Below are 15,813 nucleotides of genomic sequence, written 5' to 3'. Positions count from 1 at the left end.
CTTTTCAGACCCATATGTTGTCATTGGGACATTATTTCAAGCAATACTTAGTCTTTGTTTGAGTTGTAATCTCAGCAGTTAGAATCAAAGTATGTACAGGAAGATGGTTTGATGTTAAATTAATGGTAAGTCTAGGATGTACATTATCCTATCTGTTATTCATCATCTATATGGAACATTAATGTTATGAAGGAAAGTGGTATTAAACCTAATGTCAAAATTGGAGATGTTAATCTCGGCTCTTTATTTTATGCAGATGATGTTATATTTCCAAATAAATCCATTACATCTACATGATTCCTAAATTGAATAGCTACTGTTGCAATAAATTTGGTATGAAAATCAGCGATAAAAAGGCGATGAAATTAGGCAGAAACATTGAAAATATCAACCACATCCTGAATGGTGAACCTATAGATCGAGTAAAACATATCAACTTCCTAGGCACTAATTTTAGTGAAGATAGTAAATTAATTATGGAAATAGACAACAGAATTAGCAAAGCTGGTCTGGTAGGAATTAAATAAATACATTTATATGGAATAAGAGAGAAATTAGATAAAATTAAATTAGCTGTATACAAAACTTTATTAGCTGTGTTAAAAAACCAATTTTAACTTATGAAGCCTGACCAAACACTGGAGACCACAGATATGAGAGTTCTGAGAAACATTAAGTGAACAGATGACATTAATGGCATCTGTTCACTCTCATCAATGGCAATTAGAATATTATGCAAGAATTTGACATTATTAGCATTCAAGTATGTGTTAGGAGAGAGCAAATCTGAAGTGGTACGATCACTTAAACAGAATAGGTGAAGAAAGATTAGTGAGACAAGTGCTCTTTGCCATGTCAGCAGGAAAAAGACCAAGAGGAAATCCAAGATCTAGGAAGATTGATACAGTAAAAAAAGTGCCTTAGAGGACAGAAATATAAGATATGATAATGTTGGAGTCTTGACAGATAACAGATTGATTTGTACGAAAATTGTTGATCAGAAATTAGTAATGATGTAACATTTTCATGTAGTACTGTCATAATATCCTGTACATCATCTGAGGGTTCATGTCAAGAATTTGATCATGATCATGGTGATATATATACATATACATACATACAGGGTGGTTCAAAATTCCACGTACAAACTTTGAGGGGAGGTAGAGAACATCAAAATCAAATTCACATAGGAATTTGTGAATTTGAAACCAGTCATTCACATGACTGGAAGAACCATATTCACATAGGAAAGCATGACCGGAAACGCTACCTGAAAGTGATAGGTGGCACCAGCACCTGGAGCACTAGCACCACCTATTGAATGAGCAATTAGGGTTTCCTCATTCAAGCTTTCGATGTCGTTTTACGCATGTTCTTCGTTTCACACACCTGATGTGAAACCATATTATATATCCAACTACTATTGAACTGTTCAGTTACGCCTAATAAAGTTTTTTGCACTACTTACTGCCTCGTGTTATTTCTGTATCTTTGTATCTTTACATATGCTTTCATATGTAAATATGGTTGATTTTTGATGTTCTCTACCTTCCCTCAAAGTTTGTACGTGGAATTTTGAACCACCCTGTATATATATAATATCACAAAAATACATTCTTAATAATCATGATTAAGCAATTTAGATTGTCTTAGGAGGATTTTTGTATGATTGTTGAGTTTTAATGGGTAGAGCCTGTGCTGAGGAAATTTGTCAGTTTTGACAATTCTTTACACAGTGAAAGTGTAAAGAACTCCCAAAATGTTATGAGCAGTTTTATGATGTAAAGCACTAAACCTGAAAGGTTTGTTACGAAAGCAGGAAAAACACTGAAAATCAGCTTTCGACTGAGATTTCATTTCTATTGAAAGTAGCTGACTACTTTCAACAAAGCCAAACTACTTGGCTGATATCATTGGTAAAGTGAGCAAAGTCTTTGCTTTGCTTATGGATACTCTGTAGGTTCAGTTACCATGACTAACAGATGATTTTGAAACTTTTTTCCCTGAGTTCTGGAATTTACTCATTGTTAGAGACTTCACATGAGGTCTCAGCTTATTCAACTCTTTGTCTGCATACTACAAGTGTAATAGTAGGTTTGCATCTATTGGTAGGTCAGAAAACAAAAAATTAAAAAAAAAAGATTATAAGAATTATTAACTATTAATGTCTGCAAACATTTTCTTCTTGTAAAGAAGAAAATTTCTGTAGAAATTAGCACCTTGTAAAGTACTCTGAGGTAGAAATTTCCACTCTACTTTGGCAGTTAGTTTTAAGATACTTTAAGAAAGTTATGTTTAGATACGAGGTGGTATCAAAAAGTTTTGAGACTAGCTCTGTTTATGAGAAATTACTTTATTTATCTATGTTTATACCCTATCATCTTCAAAATAGTCCCCTTACATATCAATACAGCGCTTCCAGCGTTCTTGCCACTTCTGGAATGTGTCCTGGAAGTCTTCTTTTCGAAGCACATCAAGCACCTTCTGCGATTTGCGCTGGATCTCCGCAGTGGTGTCAAAACAGTGACCTTTGAGCTGGATCTTCATCTTCGGGAAGAGGGCGAAGTCTGCAGGAGCCAAATCTGGCAAGTAGGGTTGGTCCGGAAGTGAGATCATGTTGTTTCTGGCAAGAAACTGATGTGTGAGGAGAGCTTGGTGAAAGGGTGCATTGTCGTCATGGAGCATCCAGTTTTTCGCATGCCACAGATCTGTTCGCTTTCGCCGAATGTCCTCCCTCAACAGATTTAAAACCTGGCAGTAGAACTCGCTATTGACGGTCTGGCCCCTGAGGACGAATTCTCGATGCACAATGCCGCGAATGTTGAAAAAGGTGATGAGCATGCACTTGGTTGAGCTGCAGAACTGACTCACCTTTTTCGGTCATGGAGATGATGGGCTCTTCCAATTTGAAGACTGTTGCTTCATCTCAGGGTCGTACCCGTACACCCAAGTTTCGTCACCGGTAATGATCCTCGACATGAAGGATAGGTCATCCATGGCATGCTGATGGAGTTCTTGGCAGACTTTGACGCGGTGTTCCTTCTGCTCCTGGGTCAGCAGCCTGGTGACGAACTTGGCAGCAACACGCTGCATGTTCAAATCACACGTGAGGATTGCCTGGACTGTTCCGTATGACACACAGACAATGGCAGCAATGTTGTGGAGTGTTCTCCGACGATCCTCATGCACAAGTTGCTGAATGGTTTCGACATTTTTGGGGGTTGAGCTCGTTGAAGGTCTTCCTGATTTCTCATCATCTTCCAGTGATGTTCTTCTGCTCTTGAAGCACGTGTGCCACTCAAAATACCTTGAACGACTCATTGCAGCATTGTCATAAACTTGCTGAATCATGACAAACGTCTCTGTGGTATATTTGCCCAGTTTCATGCAGAATTTCACGTTTGCTCTTTGTTCTAACTTGCTGTCCATGATGAAATCGCAGATGTGGTAACGCAGGTGATCAGAATAGCATCAGTTGCACAACTCCCAATGTACACAGGATGATGTCTTTTAGCACACTGACTTATGAAGGTCATAAACTTGCTGAATCATGACAAACGTCTCTGTGGTATATTTGCCCAGTTTCATGCAGAATTTCACGTTTGCTCTTTGTTCTAACTTGCTGTCCATGATGAAATCGCAGATGTGGTAACGCAGGTGGTCAGAATAGCATCAGTTGCACAGCTCCCGATGTACACAGGATGATGTCTTTTAGCACACTGACTTATGAAGGTAAGTGCTCCCTGTGACTGTGCGTGCAGCCTTGTGCGTGCAGCCAACTGCCATCAGTTGGCGTGTTACAAACCTAGTCTCGAAACGTTTTGATACCACCTTGTATATATTTCACGTCATGTGGGGTTTGCTAATATATTGCTTAATTTTTCAGGTATCAATTGTTCCTCGTACTACCAATGTATTTGGATTTGCTAGATATTTGCCGTCTGACCAAAAATTGTATTCACAAGAAGAGGTGAGTTTGTTTTTAAATATTCTGTTTTCTGAGGTGTGGTGGTGATAGTCAAATGCAGTTAAACTTTTATTGTTATGAGAATGTGCTAAAAAGTACTACTGCCTGACTTCTTTATGTTAAAATGAAGGAAAGTCTAATGAACAAGCTGCCAGAGGTCTCTGAATCATAGCGAAAATGGTTGTACTGTGAGGTTGCATCATAAGCGCAAATGAAACTATGTACAGGCATTGAATTCCTGACTGTAGAAAAAGTTCTTCAAGGTCTTAGAAGTCAAGACATCTGTAGAATGCCATCATAAAAGTCTTATAGTACCAGAGGTTTTAATAATGTACTCTCTGTTGACCAAGTCATGCTCACTGCTTTCTGCAATGAGAATGGTGTAGTATGCCTTCAAGAATTCATGCTTATTAGCATCATCATTAATAGATTGAGGGTGTGTGGACTGTAGAAGTTGGTTGATAAGAGAAAACTAAACGGTTTTATGGTTGAATGAGATCAACATTCAACCCTAAAACCATTTAGTTTTAACTTATCAACCAACTTCTATAGTCCACACACCCTCAATCTATTCTCATAGGGAACATTCCATAGCCCATTCATCATCTTGGTCACTTGTTTCTGAATCCTCTCCACCACTTCCCCAAGAAACCTGAGAGACCAGACCTGAGCACATTAAGCCAGATGTGAATGTATCAAAGCCTTATAAAGAGGAATAACAACTTCCTTATCTCTATTTGTTAGTATGCTCTTCAATAGCTAAGCAGTCTTCAGCTACCTTAGCAACATTAGCAATATGTCCTCCAAACTGCAAACTCTCTACATTGCCTTGATTCACTATTACTTTACCTAATTTTGCATCATCAGCAAATAACTGAATATTTCCTTTCAGGTTTTTTCCTATATCATTTATGTACAAAATCAGTGCTCCTAGCACTGAACCTTATGGCACACCACTAGTCACCTGCTTTTACCTGGACTCTGTTCTATATACTACTTTTTAATATCAGTCCATTTCCCCACTCAGCAGTATAATAGTTTATATTGTTGAGTGGGGAAATAAGTAAAACCTTCATCATCATCATCAAATTCCTGCCATGTATCCTGAAGGGAGGGGGTGAACAGGATATGATAGTACTACATGAAAAATTTACATCGTTACTAACTTCCCATCTACAATTTTCCTCCAAATCAGTCTGTTACTTGTCAAGACTCCAACATTATCAGATCTTATATTTCTATCGTCTAAGGCACTTTTTACCATATCAATCCACCTATATCTTTGTCTTCCTCTGGGCCATTTTCCTACCAACCTGGCAGCGAACACTTGTTTTGCTAATCTTTCCTCGCCCATTCTGTTCAAGTCACCATACCACCTGAGATTAGCTCTACTAACGCATTCCTGGATGCTGACAATGCCAGGTTATTTCCTAATATCCTCATTTTTAATGTGATATTGCCATTGATGCCATCTGTTCATGCCTCTAATCTTTCTCAGGACTCTCATATATGTGGTCTGTAGTCTTTGGTCAAGTGTTTTACTTCTGACCCAGCTCTCAGATCCATAAGTTAAAACTGGTTGAACACTGTTGTATACAGCTAATTTAGTGTTCTGACTAATTTCTCTCTTATTCCATATGAATTTATTCAGTTCATTTCCTACCATACCAGCTTTGTTGATTCTGTTGTCTATTTCCATATTTAATTTACTATCTTCACTAAAGATTGTGCGTAAGTAGCTGAAATATTTTACTTGTTCCACAGGTTCTCCGTTCACAACTCTGATGACATTTTCAATATTTCTGTCTATTTTCATTGTCTTTGTCTTTTTAATGCTGACCTTCATACCATATCTATTACAACAGTTATTCAATTTAGTTAGGGAATCTTGCAGAATTGTAGCCGATTTATTTAGAAGTATAACATCGTCCACATAAAGAAAAGGGCTGACATTAACATCTCCAATTTTGATATCAGGTTTAATACCACTTTCCTTCATAATGTGATCCATATAGATAAAGCATAACAGAGGGGATAATGTGCATCCTTGTCTCACACCAGATTTAACATTAAACCATGAAACCTTATGATTCTTTAATTTACAGTAAGTATTTTGTGTAACAAATTTGAATATCATTGTTCTTTTTTGCTTAGGTAAAATTTGCAAGAGTTCATGCTTGGGCCTTCAAACCTTAGAGGAAATAAAAACCTTTCAGTGCTTTCCATTATAATAAGCTATATATAAGAAATTTAGTGATTACTGCTTTTTTTTTAGATAAAATTCACAAGTCTTTACTGCAGGTCACTGCATGTATTGGTACTTTATGTTGCAGTAGCAAAAAGTGTATACTTTCTGCTACTGCAAGAAATTTTGTAATAATAATTTAACAAACAAATGTATGGTTTGTTTATAAAGAGGAATAACACTTTTTTTTTTACCCAACACACTAAAGAACTCGCCACAGAATGTTTGTTAAGTGCCTAATTTAAGTGATTAGAAACTTTACTTAATGGCTGAATGTAAAGCTGGTACAAGGATAAAGCTTGGGTAATGCGATCACTCTCCCTTAACTTAAAAGTCTCCTCGTACCTCCTTAGTCTTCTCTGGATCCTTTCTAACATATCCTAATTATTGTGAGAACTGATCAAGACCTTATACAATGGAACTATGACCTCTTTACTTCTGTACATTAAGGTCCTCTGCTTCATTGCAGAGGATCTTAATATGATGACTTCACACTTTGTACATGTGACCTATGAACTTCAGGTCCTTGTCCACCACCTCTCCCACATTTCTTATCTCCTCCATCACTAGTGACTTTCCTCTTCCAGGATACTATATACACAACTTGCTGATTCCTACACTGCTTGGAAAGAAGTAATGGACACCGCCATGGACTAGGTACATCATGCCATGTATCTGGTCACGTGTTTGTAGCTTGGAGGAATATTCCAAGTCAGTGCAACTGTACCTGGGTGAGATGGGTGTGAGAAGAAAACTGACAGAGTTTGAATGAAGCATTGTTATAGGATGCCATGTTGCAGGCCTATCTCGTCAGCAATTTGTTGACAAATTGTGCCATCCCAGGTCAACAAAACTGCAAGTGCTACCTGCAGTGGATGACCCACCGTACTCCCTGAATATGACCGTAGGGTACTATGAAGAATAATATGTAAAAAGTGCCATTTGTTGGCTGACACGTTGAATGTAGAGTTAGAGGCATCTACTGGAACATGAATCTGCACAAAACCAAGGCTCACAACATGGGTTTCTATGGTAGGATTATTATTATTACTACGGGCTACTCCAGGAGTCCTTAGACTCATCGAGGGAGGCCCTAAACATCATGTTCACACAACTGTTCAACATTCTCAAAGTATCTATCATACCTTGCCTTGAACTCGCTCACTGTCATAGCACCCACAACAGACTCTGGCAGCTTATTCCACTCATTTACCACTCTAAAAGTAAAGAACCCAGCTCTAACACCCCTGCTAACCACGCTCTTGCCCAGCTTCCATGGGTGTCCCCTAGTTCTCCCACCACCAGTCCTGATCTCAAAAATATCATCTGAATTAATCCTATAGAATCCTTTTAGCAATTTGAATGTCTCAATCATATCTCCCCTTTTCCGCCTATTAACTAGTTTCTGCAACCCACATTATTATTATTATTACTACGGTTCGACTGGTTCAGTGAACTCTTTACCATCGTCATTCCTTAAAATCATTTTGCCATTGCTGTATGCAAGCCTACATTACCCAAACTAGTTTTTAATTTTCACAAAATGACAACGTATACTAGAATATTAGTTATAAAAAACTTTAATTAATACCTTCCTATATTTTGGAAGTGTTATATGGCCATCATCAGGGATCACAAGAAACAATGATATGTGCATGCAGGCACTGACACTGGGCAAATGAGGCTGAAGAAAGGCAACAGAAGTCAGTGCCACCTAGTGGGCAAATTGAGTTGTCTTGGTTGTTGGCTGATGATCTTAGAATGTATGCTTCCAAAATTTGGGGCAGTCTCATGCACCCAAATTTGTTGAGTTTTGGAAAATTTTTCAGAGCTCAGGCAGATTCAAGGAATAGTTTTTTTTTCCTTTAGTGTTATATGGTGATCAGCATTCATTTCAGAATGGAAACTACAACCATGCTAGAATTAATTACTTTAATTTCCAACATTTCAATCTCCATATTTAGGTCATCATCTGGAGTATACGCACATATATACATACATACATACAGTGACAAGCTATATTAGAGTTCAAACAATATGCCAAAGAGACAATGATTTGATCAACCGTTATTCTACTGGCCTGACCTCTAGTAAAAAAAAAAAAAAATCATCAGAGCTATGTTCTATTTATAACATCAGCAGAGAACAAATCCCTATAGATAGTTATTATAGCAAAAGTGATGTCCTAATTTAACATGAGAGTTGTTATATTAGAGTTACGATCCTAGATTACTTACAGTCCTATTTATAATTACTCTTACATGAAAAGGTTACGTGGATAGAATATGTGCCTTCCATATTCTTGAGATTTCTAGACCATCATTATTGTTAAGATTAGGCTGGTTGATAAGAATTTTGTAGTCTCATGAACCCATATTTATTAAGTTTTGGAAAATTTTTCAAAGATGAAGCAGGTTCAAGGAATATTTTTTTTTTCTTTAGCATTATGCAGCGATCAGCATTCATTTCAGATAAATTATGGAAACTACAACCATATTAGAATTAATTACTTTAATTTCCCTTCTGCTCCTTTATGACTTGTGCTGTTGCAAGACTTGTTAAACTATATGCCAAGGCTGACACTAAATCCTTGCAACATTCTTGAAAGTTTTTCCACTTGGTTATACTATAAATTAAATATACCAAGAATTTATATACTTGGTTTAATCCTTTATCCAAGTGTAAGCAAACAAGTTTGTATCTTCTTTTAGTAGAGGTCCGAGTTTCACTTCCATATAGAACTGAATTAACTAGTGTGTCAGTAAGGCATAATTTTTTTTTTAATTGTAAGCTTGTTATCTGTCCATAGTGGTTTTAGTTTATTGAGTGCTGCTGTTGTTTTTGCAATTTTTGTTCTAATACCTGTCCTGATCTTTCATCTTCATTAAAGATATTGTTTAGTTATATAAACTGATCAGCCTCTATGGATGTATCCTCAAGTTGGATTTTTTCAGTTTTTGCCACAGCACTTCCTTCAAAGTCATATTTTTTAAGCGTATAAGCTAATTTTGATAAGATTTCCTGAAGATCTGATTTGTTTTCCAGTAGAAGATCAATATCATCAGACTTTCTTCTTCCTCCTCCTCCTGATGCCACTCCAATATCACAGTTCTTCAGGACTTCATTTACCTCACGTATAACTCGCACCCCTAATTTTACTTACGAAAAAAGACATTCAAAAGTTTTGCATATACCTCGCACATGAAAAATGTTTAAACATATTCACATTGAGGCGATAATATATGTATTGTAACAATTAAAAAAAAAAGTTGAATAATTCATAAGCGTATATAAGGATATCACCTGTAAATCGTTGAAGTGCCAGCAAAATTCTCAGACGTGCCATAGGTTCGCCATCTATGTTCTAAGCTATCATCATATTTGAATAGCTTACTTGAATAATCATACCATCTTTTCAATATTTGATATTTGTTCATTTCTCATCCTCAATTATCTAGCTCTTACAAAATCAAATTCACAAATCAAAAATTTGTGATGGACTTGTCATAGACTATATAAATCTATATATAGACTTATATAAGAGTATATAATACTATATACAAATCAAAAATTTGATTTGTGAATTTCTTAATTATTTGGTATATTGTTAATTAATAATTAATTAACAATATACCATGTTGTGTGGTTATTCTTATGAAGATTATTCTCAAGTTCTTTACATTCTTTGGATAACCACTTATTTTTTGCAAGCTTTGTCTTCTTTTCAATCTACCTATTTAGATAATTATGTGCTGAATTGATCGTAATCTTTTTCACTGATCACAAACCTGTAATATTTCTTGGGTAATACAAAGTTTATTAATACCGCATGTTCTTCCTAGGATATTTTCATCTACTTCAATGACTGTCCTCGAAACTGTTGTTAAGAGGCATCAGGATCAAGTCAGGAAGGATTTCAGAAAGAGCAGAAGCAAGATTTGTTTTAAACAATTCTTGAGTGGTATTTGATTTGACCGTGTAAGGTTAAACTTTTGTCATCTTATTTTTTTGTGGTTCTAAATCGAAATTTCAAGTAGGTCCATAATTTAGTCATAGTAACATAAATGTTGATATGACTAATTATGGTTACTTCCAGTGTCAGCACCTGGAAAAGATCTAGTTCTTGCTGAGTTTATACAGGTTTTATATTTAATTTTTATAAGTATATAATCAATCAGGGTCTGCGTTCTTCCATCTGGGGAGATCCAGGTCCGTTTTTGTGACAACATACTCCTTTCATTTGTTTTCTCCTAATCCAAAAGGGCTAACAAAGGAAAGAAAATGCCTTACTATATCTATTCCAGTTTTTAGCATTCTAATCCCAAAAAGTCTTTCTCAGATGTTTCATAGATCAGGCTATTGATTTTGTCCTTTCCTTCATGCTTACACAGTGATCGGAATACATTATGCAAATTATGGAAACAGCTACCGTGTTAGAGTAAAACTTTAGTTTAATATAAACCAAAATAAACACTCAACGTTTCGACCTTCACATTAAGGTCATCATCTGGAGTATAGACATATATATACAAAGAAACAACCATTATTGTTAAGATTGGGATGGTTAATCAAAATTTCACAGGCTTCTTTAAATTTTCATTTATACCAGGTTTTTGTATGATGTAATGAGCAAGTACTTTTCCAATCAATTTGATGTAGGGTGTTAAGAGCATGATCTGAGAGGCCTGCTTCACCAAAATTGTTAAATTTAATGTGTCGTTTGTGCTCTTTTTTATGGATAAGGATTGTACATCCAGTTGCCCCAATATAAGGTAAGTTACAGGTGTAATAGATGTAATAAACTCCAGGATGTACCAATCGGGGGGGGGGATCCTTATTGATTTTGTCATAAAAGTAATCCACTTCCAGATCATCATATGATTTTGTTGGTGCATATACTTGTATAATAGATTAATGCAACAGAAGCTTATGAATACTGTAGTATTCATAAGCTTCTGTTGCATTACTAACCAGCAGCTAAACAGCACCACACATAGCCGTACCTGTTGCTTAGTTTAGGTTTTCTTGCCAGCAGAAAATATAAAGGCATTTAATTATTTATTATTCATTTTTTAAAGATAGCCTTATGTAATTTTTTTTTCTTTAATGTTCACTTTATATGCATAGTTTTAGTCATATTAGTCATCTGAAATACTTTCTTTTCATACAGAAGACTCATTTCAAGTGAAATCATCAGGGAACTTAAGCTACATGATTTTTGATTTTATGAAAGCAAGTTATTTGGCCACTCTATCCTTTAGCTAGAAGAAAATATTTTAGGTAGATTTTTCATGGCATCCTATTAATAATGGTGATGCTTTATGTTTGGCAGATCCACAGAAGTTTCACAATTTCATATGGTTTTAAAATTAATTATAGCTATATGTCCAATTGTGGATTTATTTTTTTAATGCCATTTTAATGCAATAGGTGTGTATGTTTTGATTTCTCATTTGCATTTTCAGTCGAATTAATTTTTTTTTTCCAAGTTAGTAGCCACATGCTCTTTTTTCCCATTTTTGCACTATACTCTGCAAGCTCTGGGAACTTTGAATCTACAAGACTGATTTTTTTGTGTTTTTCATTCATACATGCAGTGGAATATGTATACACCAAATCAACTTGATTGAAGTTTTTCTTCTCTGAAAAAAATTGAGAAAGTTGAGGGTGTCAAAAAAAGTGGTAATACTTTCTTTTAAATGTTTTGAGAGTGAATGCAGTGAGAACAAATTGTGTGATAGTAGAGTAGAGTGTATTGATAGAAGACTGAAAAATATAAATATCGGTAAAAATGCTGAAAGTGCAGTGGTGAAAGTTCAGGAAAACGTAGAAGACCTGAATAAAGAAAAAGCATGCTTGTATGTAGTCCTTCACATGACAAAGCATGAGATTGAACAGCTGCAGAAACAGCAAGAGATTAGTTGAAGTGAGTACAGAAAAAAAGCAAGAAGTCTGAGGCCTAAAAGAAAATTGTAAGAATAAATGAGAGAGAGAGAATAAGATGATTTTTTACAGTACTCCTATGATAAGGGACTTTCACAAGTACTTTACATAAGCACTAAAAAATCTTTTTACCTTGTGAAAAAATTAATATTAGTAATGCTATCAGAATGCAGACAGGGAAGGGGAAAGAATTGATTGTTTTGGCTGGAACCGGTGACCTGAGGGATGATGTGAAAGAGTTCCTAGAAGAAGCAAAAAGAAAGAGCAAGAGGTATGATAAAGGCAAACTGAGAAGTAGGGTGGTGATAGCTAATCAATCAATATGCAGGTTGTGCAGGAAGAATGATATAGTTTGTGGATCTGTGGACTGCACTTAAATGAATTCAGAATTAGGTGTCTAGAGAACTTTGTTCACTGAGAGTGTGGAAGCACAAAGTCATGAAAACTAAAGAAATTGAGGTGGATGAAGATGTGTGTGAGAGTGAGTGAGGATGCACCCATGAAATGAATGAGTGTGTGAATGAACAAAAAAAATGCAGAATCTAGTCTCAGGCAACAGTATCAAATGGGTAGTCAGTTCAAGATGCAAAGGTGATTGGGAGCCTATGAGGATGCTACAATTTCTATATACTATTGCTAGAAGCATCAGGAATCATTATTTATTATTATTATGACCTCCATGCAGTCAGAGACTCATCGTGGGAGGTGCATACTATCACACTCAAAGCTTATCCAACTGTGCCTTAAAACTGATTCAATGTGTCTACATTCAGAACATCCTCTGGCAACTCATTCCAATCACCAACCACTCTCCATGCAAAGAACCTCCTCCTTATACAGTTTCCAGGGATGGTCTCTTGTTCTACTCTCCTCTCCCATTCTATAAAAAAATTTCTTCCATGCCAATCTAGATAACAACCCCTGACTAACTTTTATGTCTCGATTTTATGTTCCTTTTCCTACTATTCATGAGACTTTTCAGTTTACATTCTTTCAATCTGTCTTCATGCTCCACATTCCAAAGACCACTGCCCACTTTTGTGAATCTTCTCAGGATCCTTTCTAACATATCCTTTTCACCACGAAAAACCCTATGACCAAATCTGTGCACAATAATCCATATGAGGCCTTCTCATATGGATTATTTCTCTTATTTCTGCACTCAGGGTTCTCTGCATCGTTACCATTATCTGATGTGAAGACTTCACAACTTGTGCAATGTGTCCCCTGAATTTCAGGTCCTTGTCCACCTTCCAGATCTCTCATCTCCTCTACCTTCTTTAAAGTTTCCCCACCAAGTGTATACTTTGCATCCCATCGTTGCTTACCAAATTTCAAAACCTTATACTTTGCAACATTGAACTAATAGTTCCACTTACCTGCCCATTCATACCCTCTTGTAAGGCCATAACATCTGTGTAACTCTGCATTGCTCTCTCCTCAATTTTGCATCATCTGCACACCTCTTCAGTTAAATTCATCCCAATATCATTAATATACAAATTGAACAACAATGGCCCCTGCAGCACACCACTAGTGACCCTCCTCCTTCAGAACTGCTCCTCCATATACAACTTTCTGATACCTATTTGAGTCAGTCACCTGTCCAACTCACTAGTCTATTATCTAATCCCATTTCTTTCAGTTTATTTAACAGCTTGTATGTGTGTGTGTGTGTGTGTGTCAGCCTATCAAAAACTTTTGCAAAATCTAGGTTTTATGTTATTCCCACCCATGAAAGGTTATTTGCAAACCTGTAGTACATTTTGTACTGTGAGAAGGTCAGGAATATATTTTTTCTATTTTTATCAGCTTTATATATTTTTCAATTTATTTTTTACATAGTCCTGAAACATTGCTCTAGAGACCAAACATGGAACTTTTTCAAGCCACTTCAGGCCTCCAATAAGTGAGACTGTGGTCTCACACTGGGTGATGGCATTCATCTACCACCTAATGGCACAATCAAACCGTTCTCTATATGACTTCCATTATTCTAATTCATAATGAAATCTGGAGGTCAGACGAGTATGTTGTATGCACTCTACTTTTGATTCAACTTGACAGATTTTTTTTTTTTTTTAGATTGAGGGTTTCTACTGCAATCAACCATAAAAACACTTTGAAAGAATGAGATATTGTCTCTAGATTGTATTCATTTAAATATTGTAATATTATGCAATATAAGAAACCACAATGACTAAAACAAAAGAATGACCTAAACATTCCGAGAAATATTGCCTGGGTCTTGTTTCTTCAGCCTTTCATGAGTCTGATTCCCTTATTGATAAAAAATTATTTTTATTAATGGATAGGCTCTTATTAATAGAATAAATGCTTTGTTCTATTACAAGAACAGAGCATGTTTTATATATAATGACAATTCAGTGAATACCAAAGTCTAGTTCTCACCTTCTTGCCATCCCCACTGTGACTTTTTCTCATAGCTTTTTTTAAAAATTTTATATGATTCACTTTTATATGCAGTTCACATCACTTTTTGGTTGTGATTTCATCCATTCTTAATTGCCTTTATTATCACTTAATGTATCTAATTCTTCAGATTCAATCATTCCGTACATCCCAGACCATCCCATTCTCATATAATAACTTCATCATCAAATTCCTGACATGTACCCTCAAGGGGTGTACAGGATATGATAGTACTACATAAAAAACTTACATCATTACTAACTTCCTATCTACAATTTTCCTCCAAAAAAATCTGTTACCTGTCAAGACTCCAACATTATCAGATCTTATATTTCTGTCTTCTAAGGCACTTTTTACTGTCAGTCCACCTACATCATGGTCTTCCTTTGGCTCTTTTTCCTACCAACCTGGCTAAGAATACTTGTTTTGCTAATCTTTCCTCTCCCATTCTGTTTAAGTAACCATACCACCTGAGATTAGCTCTACTAACACATTCCTGAATGTTATCAATGTCAAGTTCTTTCCTAATATCTTCTTTTTTAATATGATATTGTCATTGACCATCTGTTCATGCCCCCTAATCTTTGGTGAAGTGTTTTATTTCTAACCTGGCTCTCAGATCCATAAGTTAAAATTGGTCCAACATCGTCTTATATCCATCTAATTTAGTGTTTTGACTAATTTCTCTCTTATTCCATATAAATTTATTCAGTTGACTTCCTACCATACCAGCTTTGTTGATTCTGTTGTCTATTTCCATATTTAATTTACCATCTTCACTGAAAATTGTTCCTATGTAGCTGAAATGTTTTACTTGTTCTATAGGTTCTTTTTTCATCATGCAGTTGATATTTTCAATATACTTCTGCCTATTTTCATTATCTTTGTCTTGTTATTGCTGATCTTCATACCAAATCTGTTACAACAGTTTTTCAGTTTAGTCAGGCAGACTTGTACCAGATTTATTTAGAAGTATAACATCATCTGCATAAAGTAAAGAGCTGAAATTAACATCTCCAATTTTGATATCAGGTTTAATACTACTTTCCTTCATAATATAATCCATATAGATAATGAATAACAGAGGGAATAATGAACACCCTTGTCTGACACCAGATTTAATATCAAACCATCTTTCTGCACTTCCTTCAATTCTAACTGCTGACTTACAACTCAAATAAAGACTAAGTATTGGTTGATATAATGCACCTTCTATACCACATAG

General features: G+C 35.7%; 1 protein-coding gene across 1 annotated transcript in view; it reads left to right on the top strand.

The window, feature by feature from the left end:
* The window catches only part of Spg7 (SPG7 matrix AAA peptidase subunit, paraplegin), a 299,389-nt gene that overhangs the window by 233,893 nt on the left and 49,683 nt on the right, over positions 1–15,813 (top strand). The window contains exon 16 of the mRNA XM_090397373.1: positions 3,887–3,970. Within this exon, the coding sequence (XP_090253499.1) occupies positions 3,887–3,970 (84 nt within the window). The remainder of the gene's footprint in view (positions 1–3,886; positions 3,971–15,813) is intronic.

The sequence above is a fragment of the Typopeltis vanoorti genome, chromosome 9 (assembly GCF_054136105.1).
Source record: "Typopeltis vanoorti isolate ZY-2024b chromosome 9, IOZ_Tvanoo_1.0, whole genome shotgun sequence".
Lineage (NCBI taxonomy): Eukaryota > Metazoa > Arthropoda > Arachnida > Uropygi > Thelyphonidae > Typopeltis > Typopeltis vanoorti.
Note: the sequence above shows the minus strand (reverse complement) of the source record. Positions and strands in the feature narration are given on the sequence as shown.